This window comes from Sus scrofa, chromosome 2 (assembly GCF_054392235.1).
Source record: "Sus scrofa isolate SSC_HxYL_T2T_F1_AM1 chromosome 2, Sscrofa_HxYL_maternal_Yorkshire_Landrace_v2.0, whole genome shotgun sequence".
Taxonomy (NCBI): Eukaryota; Metazoa; Chordata; class Mammalia; order Artiodactyla; family Suidae; genus Sus; species Sus scrofa.
Genome location: NC_139384.1, coordinates 16236666 through 16250788, shown reverse-complemented (window position 1 = coordinate 16250788; position 14123 = coordinate 16236666). Strand labels below are relative to the sequence as shown.

Genomic DNA, 14123 nt, shown 5'->3' with positions numbered 1-14123 from the left:
ACTGCTTGAGATAGATTAGCCATGAAAAATATACAATCTGATTTTTAAAAGGTGAGGTAGGAGTTCCCACTGTGGCTCAGTGGGTTAAGAACCTGACACAGTGTCCGTGAGGATATGGGTTTGACCCCCGACTTTGTTCAGTGGGTTAAGGATCTGGCATTGCCATGAGCTGTGGTGTAGGTTGCAGACACAGCTCAGATCCCACGTTGCTGAGATTGTGGCATAGGCCTGCAGCTGCAGCTCTGATTCAACCTCTAACTTGGAAACTTCCATATTCTGCAGGTGCAGCCTGAAAAAAATAAAAATAAAAAGGTGATTATATATGTTACTGGATTTCATTGTGGAAGTCACATGTTTCTGGCCCCACACTGAGAAATAAATGATGTTTTTCTCAAACTAAAAAAAACTGTAAACTTCTTGGGACAATAAAGTTTATATAAATTTAATAAAATTAATATAATTTAGTAATATTTAAATAGAGTTCCAGATAAGAAAAAAAATACTCATATCACATTTTCTATATGATTAAAATACAAATAAGGCAACAAATTGGAGTTCCCATAATGGCTCAGTGGTTAATGAACCCAACTAGCATTCATGAGGCTGCGGGTTTGATCCCTGGCTTCACTCAGTGGGTTACGTAGCTGGTGTTGCTGTGAACTGTGGTGTAGGTCGCAGAAGTAGCTCGAATCCTGCGTAGCTATGGCTGTGATGTCAGCCAGAGGATAAAGCTTCAATTCAACCCCTAGCCTGGGAACCTCCAAATAAAAAGACAAAAAGGCAAAAAAAAAAAAAAAAAAGATTCTTAATGATCATGTAACTAGAGACCATACTGTTGATGAATGCTGACAAAAGATGATTTCAATCTCCATGGTGTAAATATAATTTTCATATATTTATAATTATATAAATATAATTTTCTAAATATCTCGGTCTTTCACAAATTATTCTTTCTGGATTATATTAAAACTCACGGAAAACCATTCACATCTCTGATATAACTATTTATGCTTCAAAGCCTAAAAACACTCCTCCTGGTTACAACATACTTTCTGTAATTCATTATTATTCTTGAATTCCCTTCCATCAACTACATGTATTCTTTACTTCTAGCTCACCTGAAGATGCCTTCATTCGGGCCATCTATGTTATAATCATAATAACCCACTATTATAAACAAATTATTGAAATGAGTATGACTCAACAGACAAGGAAATATTTCCTCCCAAATATAAAGGGTCATTTTAAGAGCAGAAAGGATTTTTTTACAGATAGACTATTAATATGAGTATAAGCCCAACAGTCAGAACCTCCCTAAGGAAAAAATACTCCTACAAAAGGGTGAATTTTCTCATTCTGTTCTGTCACTGTTCTAGAAGAATCTAGGTAAACATGTGGCAACAATTTCCAATATAACCCCAAGAAAGAGAAGACGGGTTTCTTAGATTAAATATATTGTCCTTTAAAATATGAAGATGCTATGCTTACTTGAACCTGGTGCTTTTTCCTGAGTCAGGAAGAACAAACAAGTTGAAGGTGCACAATGAGACACGAGACCACCATTTCTAGTAAATAAACTCTTTGGAAGGAACACCTGTCGAGCCGTGGTTATAAGCAAATAGAAGTATAACTATAAACACAAGTCAACGCACAGGGCAGTGGAAACAGGAGATCAAACCACAGGGATATCTGGCAGACCAGAGAGGCAGAGACCCAGCAGTGACCATCGAAGACAAGGTGTCTCACATGACTGTAAGACCGTCTCTTCTACATAAACTTGACTCAACACTAGCATGTGTGTTCACATGGCTTATATTCCTAAAGAAATTAATATTCACACCGCATGTTAGGATTATGTTAACTCCATAAGAAAAAGATCTTATTTGGTATGGACTTCCTTTTCAGTCAATCCAAACGATGAGGAAAGCTGAAACTTCTATTCATCTCCTGTCATCTGAAACCAACTTCTTGGTCCACAACTTCCTCATGGCATTTTTCACTTATGCCTTCCTTAGTGTATAAATCAAAGGGTTGATCAAAAGTGTTCAAAGTAAGGAGGTCGCAGACATAGCTTGGATCCCAAGTTGTTGGGCTGTGGCGTAGGCCAGCAGCTAGAGCTCTGATTCAACTCCTAGTCTGGGAACCTCCATATGCCATGGGTGCGACCAACACAGCTCACAGCCAATGCTGGATCCTGAACCCATGGAGCAAGGACAGGGATTGAACAGGCATCCTCGTGGATACTAGTTGGGTTTATTCACAGCTGAGCCATGATGGGAACTCCTTCTTTTCCATTGTTAAAAAGCACATTTCTTTGACCTGGCTTCCTCCACAAACTACCTTCAGATCTCTTCGCCTTCCTTAAAAAATGAAAAAAAAAAAGAGAGAGAGAGAGAGAGAGAAATTGCATGCTACAAATTATTGTTTGCTATGATAAAGATAATGTTGGAGAACCAAACAGTCATGATTTCTGTCCTCAGTGAGTATTAGTTTAGAGAACTTTAAGATTCTGAGCAATGGAAATAAAATGCATGGCTTCTAGCACTTATGATAGCAACATTTTTCTATTTGAAATTATTCTATTCATTGATTATGTGAATCAGGATTTACAGGTGTCTGAGTTTTAGCCACAAGTGCTAATGTGCCCTCCATACACAGAACACCCACTCACATCTTTATGAAACTCCACTCCTTTAAGTATGATTATCACTGCTATTCATGGTTTCACTTATGATTTTTGAACAAGCTTCCTGAGACCACTCTGGGATTCTTTTTGTTAGTTTAACCCTACCCAGAAGAGTGGCTCAAGTCTCTATTCTCTCTGTTTTCTTGGACGACCTTCCCCAATTTCCAAATAATTTAAACTCTCATTTACAAGTAAAGATTCCCAAATCTAGTTTTAGAGTCCTGACATCCATTTCAAACCATGGGAGAATCCCAAATGAGTATTTTCACACATATATCCTGTGGCTACCCGAATTTCAACCTGTCCTCATTGTCTTACTATTCATTCTCAGCTCCTCAACCATAGATACCATTACTCAGACATTTGAATCAACTTTTTTATAATCACTTGTGAATCCTTGTTTCCACTTAGGAGCATATAAAATAATGTGTGGCAAGAGGATAAACCATGAAATGAAACAATCATGAATATCATTCTCAGGATTGAACGTCCCAAATACATAACCTTGCAAGCTGCTTGACTTCTGTGCATTTCAGTTTTCTCTCACATGAAATATCCCACTGTTCATTATTATCTGGTGGAATATTTATGGGAAACACAAAATGTAACTTATGTACAGTGACAAACATGCAGGCTGTTGCTAAATATATGGTAAGTAAAATTATTTCAATGAAACACCTTCATCAATAAGTGTACATTTACTAACAAAAGTTAGAAAAACAGTTGGATATCCATTTGAAAAAAATATGAGATATCAATTCAGTTTGCAAAAAGAGGTTTATAGTTAATCAAGGTACTACTTGCTCTAAGTCTGTAGATCCACGTTTGGGGATGTGTGAAGCTCACAGCAGAGAAATTAATTCCAAAGCACTGCCTCACACTCCCTGGATTATACTTGCAAATAAATTACAAGGGCTATAAAATTTGTCTTCTTGGTGAAGGCAAGATGGCGGAATATTAGGGGGACATGCTCACGCTCCTCCACAAACACAACCAAAAAAACACATCTACAGGTTAAATGACTCACAGAGAACAGGAATCACTGGCAGAAAAACCTAAACTCCAATAATGGCAAGAATCTCATGATGTTACTGGGTAAAACAAGAAAAAAGAGTGAGCGAAGGGAATCATGGGTGGACGGGCACTCCAGAAAGGCAACTGTGGAGGAGAAAGCGATCCCACACCCTGAAAAGTCACCTACTGGATGGAAAGATCAACCAAATCAGAGGGATCTCTAGATGCAGAGAAGAGCACAGCAGTAAGTCTGAGATCTGAAGAGCAGAGTGAGAACCGAACAGATCATCTACTACTGGCACAGTCACCAAAATCTGAGACACTTGGGTGGGGGCTGGGCACCCAGACCTTGGCTCCGGAGGTGAGTCTCCAGGAGCAGGCTGGGGTGGATGGCATGGAGACTGCTTGTACTAGGAACCAGAGAGTCTGGTTGGCAGGGCAGAGACTGACTGGGGAGACCAGGAATTGGTCTGTCATGTTGGTGGGGCAGAGACTGCCTGGGAGACTACAAAGCAGAGTATCATGGGTAGAGGGAGCAATACGCCACTGTCATCACCACATTGTGGTACTGATATCAAAACAGACAGACAGACCAATGGAATAGAATAGAGAACCCACACATACACCCTGACACCTATGGTCAATTCGTCTTTGACAAAGGAGGCAAGAGCATAACACGGGACAAAGAAAGTCTATTCAGCAATCATTGCTGCAAAACCTGGGCAGCTGCATGCAAAGCAGTGAAAGTAGAACACACCCTCCGACCATGCACCAAAATAAACTCAAAATGGTGGAAAGACTTAAATAGAAGACAAGACACCATCAAACTCCTGGAAGAGAACACAGGCAAAACACTCTCTGACATCAACCTCATGAACATGTTCTCAGGTCAGTCTCCCAAGGCAACAGAAAGAAGAGCCAAAAGAAACCAGTGGGACCTAATCAAACTGACAAGCTTTTGTGCAGCAAAGGAAACAAATACAAAAACACAATGACACCTTACAGAATGGGAGAAAAGAGTTGCAAACGATGCAACGGACAAGGGCTTCATCTCTAGGATACACAAGCAGCATATACAACACAACAGCAAAAAAGCCAACCACCCAATGGAAAAATGGGCAAAAGACCTGAATAGACTGTTCTCCAAGGAAGATATACAGGTGGCCAACAAGCACATGAAACAATGCTCAACACCCCTGAGTATAAGAGAAATGCAAATCAAAACGGCCATGAGATACCACCTCACACCAGTCAGAAGGGCCATCATTCATAGGTCCACTAATAACAAGGGCTGGAAGGCCTGTGGGGAAAAGGGAACCCTCCCGCACTGTTGATGGGAATGTAAGCTGGTACAGCTACTGTGGAGAACAGTTTGGAGAACCTTAGAAATCTATACCTAGAACTACCATATGACCCAGCAGTCCCACTCTTGGGCATATATTCTGACAAAAGTTTCCTTGAAAAAGACACATGCACCCGAATGTTCACTGAAGCACTACTCACACTAGCCAAGACATAGAAACAACCCAAATGTCCATTGACAGACGACTGGGCTAGGAAGATGAGGTGTGTATATATGTGCACAATGGAATACTATTCAGCCATAAAAAAGAATGACATAATGCCATTTGCAGCAACATGGATGGAAATAGAGACTCTCATACTGAGTAAAATAAGTCAGAAAGAGAAAGACAAATACCATATGATATAACAGGAATCTAATATACAGCACAAAAGAAACTTTCCACAGGGAAGATAATCATGGACTTGGAGAATAGTCTTGTGTCTGCCCAGGAGGAGAGGGAGGGAGTGGGACGGATTAGGATCATGGGGTTAACAGATGCAAAATATTGCTCTTGGAATGGATCTACAATGAGATCCTGCTGTGTAGCATTGAGAACTATGTCTAGATACTTATATTGCAATAGAACAAAGGGAGGAAAAAAGTACACATGTAAGTAAAACTTGGTCCCCATGGTGTACAGTGGGAAAAAATTAAAAATTAAAAAAATAAAAATGACTTTATTATATATGGATATTAATTAAAACTGGCAAGGAAAGAAAACTTTAGAGAATTATCCTCTCTAGGATAGCAGTATCTTACATCATCATGTCTTAAAATATTCCCCCTTGAATGCAGAGAACATTTTTTCTTCAGAAATCTGTGAGAGGGCTGTGTTGACTTAAAAAAAAATGCACAATGTGAAAGCTGAGAATTTAGTTTTATTTGGGGCAAAATTAGGACCTAAGCCCAGGAGACATCATCTTAGGTAGCCCAAAGAACACCCTCTGAGTAGGTGAGGCAGGGGGAAGCTAGGATATTTGAGTTTTTGCAACAAAGGGAAGGTAGTAGGAAGAAGAGACTAACATGTCACCAGAGTTACAGAAGATTTACAGAAAACCTATTTCTATGGGAAGATGTAAAGGTCTGGGCTTACTGGACTCATTCCTTCAATAGGTACCTCAGTTGTGGGCCAGTATTCTTTGTTTCTTTCCTGAGTTCCCTCAGGGCTCACCAGCTCACCCTTGGGAGTGACTGCATTGACTGATGACATATTTTATTTTGTCCACTTATTACAACCTAGGAGCTCTGAAATCCTTCCCCAAAGAGAAAAGGGGAAATACCAACATATGTGTTAAAGGTGCATGCAGCCATGCACACATTTTATGAAGTTTGCCTCTGGTGTCATGAATGTTACTACTAGTCATGAAGAGCAGACACTACCATGAAGGGCTTTAGTGTTTTTTTTTTTTTTAAGAGAAATGAAGAGATGCAAGAAGTGGGCTCATAAAATCTCCTAACAATATCTATCTGAAGACCTGCTCTTCCACTTTTCCCAGAGCACAGCGTGCCTCACTCCTGGTCTTTACCCTGACCTCTGCTCAGGGTTGCTGTGGGTCTGCAGCTGAACTGGTTCATGGTTTAATCCGTGTAGAGGCAGATGGCAAGTGCTAAACTCCAGTTCACAGGTGCTGTCAAAATGGATGAGTGGAACTGGAAATTCACAGTGCCTTCCAACAAGTAAGTGACATATTACTCCAATCTTTGTACTCAGAGGGGCATCATTACAAAATAATCCACCATCACTTGCTAACATATTTCCATGCATCTTGTAATTATACTTCCCTCATACTCTGAGAAAGAAACGGGGGAAAATGAACAATGTAACTTTTTTAAAAATAAGATTTACCATTAATATAAGAAATTAACAGAATGAAACATGACCATGAGGGTGGGAATGATCTTTAGAAATCAACAAATATTTATGAATATAAGGTATGTGAAACTCATGTATTGTTGTTTGGGGACAGAAGACTTTAATCCATCAATTGTAGAATATTTTCTGGAGATGGCAGAATACAGAAATGCTTACAAATGGTTTATATATAAGATAGCTTAGCAAAAATAAGTTTTGTTAGGAACTCTGTGTACTAAAATGTTAGAAGAGATTATTCATGGTTCAAAATTAGAGTCAATTTTAATGGAGGTATTGACCTTTACACAGCTTCCGGAGAATGCCTGGTTTTCTAGCTTCAAGTAACATCTTTGAAAGGAATATTGTCTATCACAGTGTAAATGCATTGCCCTTTCTATTCTTTCAAATGATATCATAGGATTTTGATCTGCTCTTGGCTCATGTCAAAATTTATTTTGATAAAAAACTACTTCTTAGAGAAGGATCAGAGGAAACACAACAATGAATAGTCTTAAGTCTACAAACAATAACTGGCCTTACATTTGGAAGAGGAGTTCCTGAAAATTCTTTGAGTAAGATCCTCCCTTTTCATCAGTATTTTTGCCACATGCTGGGTTTCTTCACTTGTGAGCTTATCTACTATTGTCCCTTCAAAGTTCCTGCTCTCTGATAAGATTCTGAATAAGGAATAAATACTAATTTAATGGTATATAGGGGAATCACATGTGGGAATTATTAGTAGCGTGTGTTGAGTTTCATTGTGATCTTTTGATTCTCATATCAAGTTGTTTTCTTGGACACCTCTGGGCCAGATACTCAGGAATCATGAGATTTAGGAGAAGGAGGAACTCAAGGAGGGCACTTTTTTGTTTTGTTTTGTTTTTGTTGTTTTTTGGCTTTTAAAGGAATAAAATATGCAGGGACAATCTGTTCACCTTTCTGCAAAGAATGGCAAATTCTGCAGAATAATAGAGTGTAGGTTCTCCCCCAAAGATTTTTGTAACTGACTTGGGGAGGGGTGCATCATTTCAGAGAGAATCCTTACAGAAAATGCTTCTCACTGTGGTCTCCACAGAAGCATAGACTTGTAAGCATGGAAGGATCCACTGAACACTTTATATTCCACCCTTGAATATTCTCCACCTTTGCCTGATTTTCTTTCAGCTCTTCTCTGTTCTTGCCACACCAAAAATAGTCTGTTTAATCTGTTTAACAATCTTGGCCATTCTAAACTTGGCTAATCTTGTTTGAAGAGTTGAGGTTAAGACCGTAATATTTAGAAGATGTGCCTTGCAGGACATTTGATCCTGTCCAAAAAGTCATAAAGACTTTTGGTTCATGCTAAAAAGGTCCTTGACATTTGAACCCAATGTCTCACTGGACATTTTAGGTAGGACTGAATGCCCACAATCCCAAGATGTGCTATTTTGCTGATGCTGTTTTGCCTCCAAACTAGTGTAATGTGTGTATGTGTCAGATTCTTTTAAAAATATGAGGAAAATGTCAACCATCTTTGGGAAACATAAACTTGGACATGTAGTCATATACATACTGCAAATAAATTTTTTTCTTTATCTTTTTAGGGCCACACCCATGGCATACGGATGTTCCCAGGCTAGGTGCTGAATCAGAGCTGTAGCTTCTGGCCTACACCAGAACCCCAGCAATGCGGGATCCAAGATGCATCTGTGACCTAATCCACAGCTCACAGCAATGCCAGATCCTTAACCCACTGAGCAAGGCCAGGGTCTTGTGTCCTTATGGATGCTAGTCAAGTTTCTTAACTGCTGAGCCATGATGGGAACTCCAAAAGATGTTAATCAATATCGGGAAGATATGAAAAATGCAAAGCTTCTGACAGCATGTTCTAAGGTCCAAAAATTTATGTAAGAAATCTAAATGCTTCAGGTGGTCATTTGTGTAGGTATCCAGGTCCCAATTTCTTACGTTCTATTTGAAATTCACCTTTTATTTTTATTTTATTTTATTGTCTTTTTGTGTTTGCCAGGGCTGCACCTGTGGCATATGGAGGTTCCCAGGGTAGGTGTCTAATCAGAGCTGTAGCCGCTGGCCTATGCCAGAATCACAGCAACATGGGATGTGAGCCACATCTGAGACTTACAGCACAGCTCATGGCAACACCGGATCCTTAACCCATTGAGTAGGCCAGGGATTGAACCCACAACCTCATGGTTATTAGTCATATTTACTAACCACTGAGCAATGATGGGGACTCTGGAAATTCATATTCTTTTGGAGGACTTATAGCTGAGTTACTACTTGTTCAAAATTGATCTCAGTGTTGCTGTATTTGGCTTTCTCTAAGTAGAAAGCATGTTTTTCTGTCTACTATAATGGTAGATAGAAGACCCTACAAATTTGATACAAGACTCTATAAACTTGATCTTACTATATTTTAAGATCAGAATAGTATGACAATGATCACATAAATATGATCATATCTTAAAGATAGTAGGGAATGTTCAATTTCAATTCAATGAACACCTACATTATACTAGGCAGTTAGATTGGGATTGTGGAGAAAAATATTCTGAGAATATGTAGCATTTTGATATTCTTTTTTAAGAATGAAAAGTAGAATAAGCACATGAATTCTTGTGCTGCAAGCAGTAATAATTCTTATATTGTAAGAAAAGCTATAGTGAAAGTCTTCAGAGAGCAGGAGAATGCATTTCCCTTCTCACAGGCAATCACAGGAGGCCAGCTGGACTGTTTTGTCCTAAAGTTCAAGGAAAACAGAAGCATCTAAAATAGTCCCAGGATAGAAGGAGAGGGCAGGATAAATTTGAAAATGCTACACTTACTTCTCTTTAATTCTTGGCTTCTACATTAGTTTTATTATGGAGATCATGTCATTATTTTTACTAATCTTTTTGTGTGGCCCAAAAAAGAAAAAGCAAAAGAAAGAAGAAATTACACAATAGAGCCCGATATGCATTCATAAAATTAGCAAAATTAACGAGAGTTACATCTAAGTCAGGGGGATTATTTGAAGACTGTTATGAAGAATATCGTATTCATAAGCTTATTGAGACTCATAACAACCTATGCAGTGGTCAGGAAAAATTGAGGAACAAAGAGTTAGAGAAAATTGTTAAGAAACCACAGTTAGAATGTTTCCAATGTTTAATACTCTTTTTTCTAAAATATTTCATCATATTAGATATCACATCATAAGTGAATATACTTAATTTTTTGCAGGTAAATCATTTCACATTCAACCTTTCCCTTCATTCATGAAATCATGTGGCTGAACAATAATGTGACCGAGTTCATTCTACTTGGGTTGACCCAGGATCCTGTTAGGAAGAAAATAGTGTTTGTCACTTTCTTGATTTTCTACTTGGGGACATTGATAGGCAACCTGCTCATTATTGCTACCATCAAGACCAGCCAGACACTTGGGAGTCCAATGTACTTCTTCCTTTTCCACTTATCCTTATCTGATACCTGCTTCGCTACTTCCATAGCTCCTAGAATGATTGTGGATGCCCTTTTGAAGAATGCCACTATCTCTTTTAATGAGTGCATAATGCAAGTCTTTTCATTCCATTTCTTTGGCTGCCTGGAGATCTTCATCCTTATCCTCATGGCTGTTGACCGCTATGTGGCCATCTGTAAACCTCTGCGCTACACAACAATCATGAGTCATGGAGTCTGTGGGGTGTTGGTGGCTGTGGCCTGGGTGGGATCCTGTGTGCATTCTTTAACTCAGATTTTTCTAGCCTTGAGTTTACCATTCTGTGGTGCCAATGTGATTGATCATTACATATGTGACTTGCAGCCTTTGCTGAAACTTGCCTGTGCAGACACCTATGTGACCAACCTACTCTTGGTGTCCAACAGTGGAGCCATCTGTACAGTGAGTTTTGTCATGCTGATGGTCTCCTATGTCATTATCTTGTATTCTCTGAGAAACCACAGTGCAGAAGGGAGGAAAAAAGCCCTCTCCACCTGCATCTCCCACATCACTGTGGTCATCTTGTTCTTTGGTCCTTGCATATTTATATACACACGCCCTGCAACCACCTTCTCCATGGATAAGATGATAACTGTCTTTTATACAATCGGAACCCCTCTGCTCAACCCTCTGATTTATACGCTGAGGAATGCAGAAGTGAAAAATGCCATGAGGATGCTATGGAGCAAGAAGTTGATCTCAGATGACAAAAGATGAATGGAAGTTTCAATATTTTCTTCATAGCTTAGATTGACTGAGAATCAGTCCCTCAAGAATATTATATCTTACTGTGGTATTCATTTAATCTTATCATGGGACATGGATATTTGGTTCCTTTAGAAAAGGGAGCACTATAAACACAACAATCTTTAGTGTTCCATCAGTTTTATGTAGAGGAAGAGATGGAGTCAGGTAAAAAGAGGTAAGTAAGGTTCACTGCCTTAGATGCTTTTCACTACTGTGTCTTGTCTCTCTTGCCTGCCTAGTGTCACTTTGGTTTCATCTAGCATTTTATCTTCCATTTTTCAAGATGATTTCTGGTGTTGTCTGCTTCTTGATACTGGTCTATAAGCTTATATTCATATATTAGCAGGTTTTACCTCTTTCAACTATTTCCTTTATCAAACACTGTGGTCTCATGTCTACTCATGGACCTTTAAATGTAGTAAGAAGTTCTTTCTCATCAAGAGAAAGTATATGATTCAAAGAAGTGTAGAAACTTCATGTTATAAGACACAATATTTAATACAATTATCTCTTTAGATAACTTCTTGAGCTTTTACTTCAAATTGTCACCTTGTGTTACCCAGTCCTTCCAGAACAGTGATAAAACACTGAGAAAATGCACACTTCTGAGGTAGGTCTTTGAACTTAAAAGGTTTGACATTTGGATTTGTAGTTAAGATAGAATTCTTTTTATAAAATCCAATTTATCACCCTAATTAGGTTCTTTTTATTTTAGTGACTGGTATTAAGGTTTCTTGCACCAGGCCAGTTATAGTAATATGTTTATAATGGGTTAATATGTTTGTAGCATAGATAAACCAAATTAAGGAAGACATATTTATATGAGCTAGATGTAGAGAGGACAAACAGATGACGTTAGTGAATTTTAAAATGTCAACAGGATAAAACAATTAATGAGACAACACAAGGGATGATTTTTAAATTTTGAAACAGAAACATTTCCATAAATTATGAATTGACTCTCTGTAAAAGGTAAAACTGTGAAAAGAGTAAAAAAGAAATCAGTGGTTGTTGGGGATTTAAGCAGATTGAGTAAAGGGATGAATTGGTTGTGTGTGGGACATTTTAAAGGAGGGAAAATCATTCTGTTTGACACTCTAAAGGTAGATACATGATATAACACACACTGTAAAACCCATAAAACTCTACAACACAGAGTAACCCAAACCCAATTGTAAACTACAAACTTTACTAAAAATGAATATTGATTTGTCATTCATAACAAATGATTATATTCATGCTAAGTTTTTGGTAAGCAGTATATTGGTGATGGGAAATCCCTGTATATATTTTTTGGTAACTTTTCTGTAAGTCTACAATTATTCTTTTAAAATAGTCTATTAAAAAGTTAGAATAATGAGAAATCTCAATTTTTCATTACCATGTTCAAAAATAGTTTATTTGAATTTTTATATGAATTTACTATGTATGTAAGTACATCTTTTATTAAGCCATACATACATATCCTCAAATATTCTATAGTTTACCCTTGTATGCTATACAACTATTATTCATGAATATTTCCTGTGTGCAAATAGGTTTTTAAAATCTTGAGCATTATTATAATGTTGTAACCATTAATTTGAATGTTGCAACATGAAAATTGACATGAAAAAGTTTTCATTTCATTCTACATGATAGCCTTCAATACTTTTATTAAATTGAATTAATTAAGTTGTCTATATAGGGCTGCACCCTAAATTGGAAATTTAGGCATATAGAAATTCCCAGGCTAGTGGCCAAATTGGAGCTATAGTTGCCAGACTATGCCACAGTAATCCCAGATCTTTTTGTGTTTTTTTTTTTTTGTCTTTTTGCCATTTTCTTGGGCTTCTCCAAGGGCATATGGAGGTTCCCAGGCCAGGGGTCAAATCTGAGCTGTAGCCACTGGCCTACACCACAGCCACAGCAATGTGGGATTCAAGCCGCATCTGCAGCCTACACCGCAACTCACTGCAACACTGGATTCTTAACCCACTGAGTGAGGCCAGGGATTGAACTTGCATCCTTGTAGTCAGGTTTGTTACTGCTAAGCCACAACAAGGACTCTGAGTCTTCAATTTTTGATATATACATATCTAAAAAGTGCTTGTATCTTCATTTCTTGTTTCTTTTCTTTCTCCCCCCTGCCTTTGGCCATGCCTGAGGCAAGGGAAGTTCCCTAAGCCACTGCAGTGACAATGCTGGATCCTTAACCCACTGCACCACCAGGGAACGCCCACTTTCTTTTTTAATATACCAATTTCATGGATCATTTAATGTTAATAATCATAAAAGAGGACACAATTTTTGTTAGTTGTTTAACTCACTAATAAAAGCAAAAGAAGTTTGGATTTTACTCTCATTGTATCTTATGTAGAGTTACCTCAGGTTCTAAAAGGATGTAAATGTCAAGCATACCTTTTCAAAGTTTCAGGTAGCATTTTCTGTGCTAAAAATGGATGAGAGAGTTAAGGTCAAAGATTAATTTTAAATGTACTAGAAAAAATATGCAAAACAGAATTGACTTGAAATATTCTACCATATTCATTTTGCTATGCCTTATTCTAGGAATTGAAAATGTGGTAGTGAAGTCAGAAAAAATATCCATGGTCCTGTGCAGATTCCTATACCAGGGGGTAAAACTGGACAAATACTGATCATACCAGGGGTTTGAAAAGGGCCAGGATCTACCATAGAGTAAAATATTTGAAGAGCGTGATGTTGGCAACCCTGAGTGAATCGATGTGTACTATGCAGGACAGGATGGTCAAGAAGGGCCCATAAGACTTTTTAATTAAGACCAAAATTATGGGTCTTAATATTTTGCCCCCCAGGGGATAGTTGACAAAGGCTAGATACACTCTTGAGTGTCCCAGATACACGACTGGTTGTGTGCAGTGGGCACTGCTATTGGCATCTGGGTCACAGATACTGTTGAACAGCTGAAATGCACAAGACAGGTCATCACTACCAAGGACTGTCTCTCTGACTCAAAATTTTAGCAGTCCTGTGGTTG

General features: G+C 38.3%; 2 protein-coding genes across 2 annotated transcripts in view; one reads left to right on the top strand and one right to left on the bottom strand.

Annotated features, from left to right (window-relative positions):
• Positions 1–14123, bottom strand: part of LOC110259269 (olfactory receptor 4C46-like) — a 949087-nt gene that overhangs the window by 758908 nt on the left and 176056 nt on the right. The window lies entirely within an intron of this gene.
• On the top strand, positions 10163–11095 carry LOC110259271 (olfactory receptor 4C16-like). Its single transcript, XM_085015208.1, has one exon. The coding sequence runs from the start codon at positions 10163–10165 to the stop codon at positions 11093–11095; it is 933 nt and encodes a 310-aa protein (XP_084871334.1).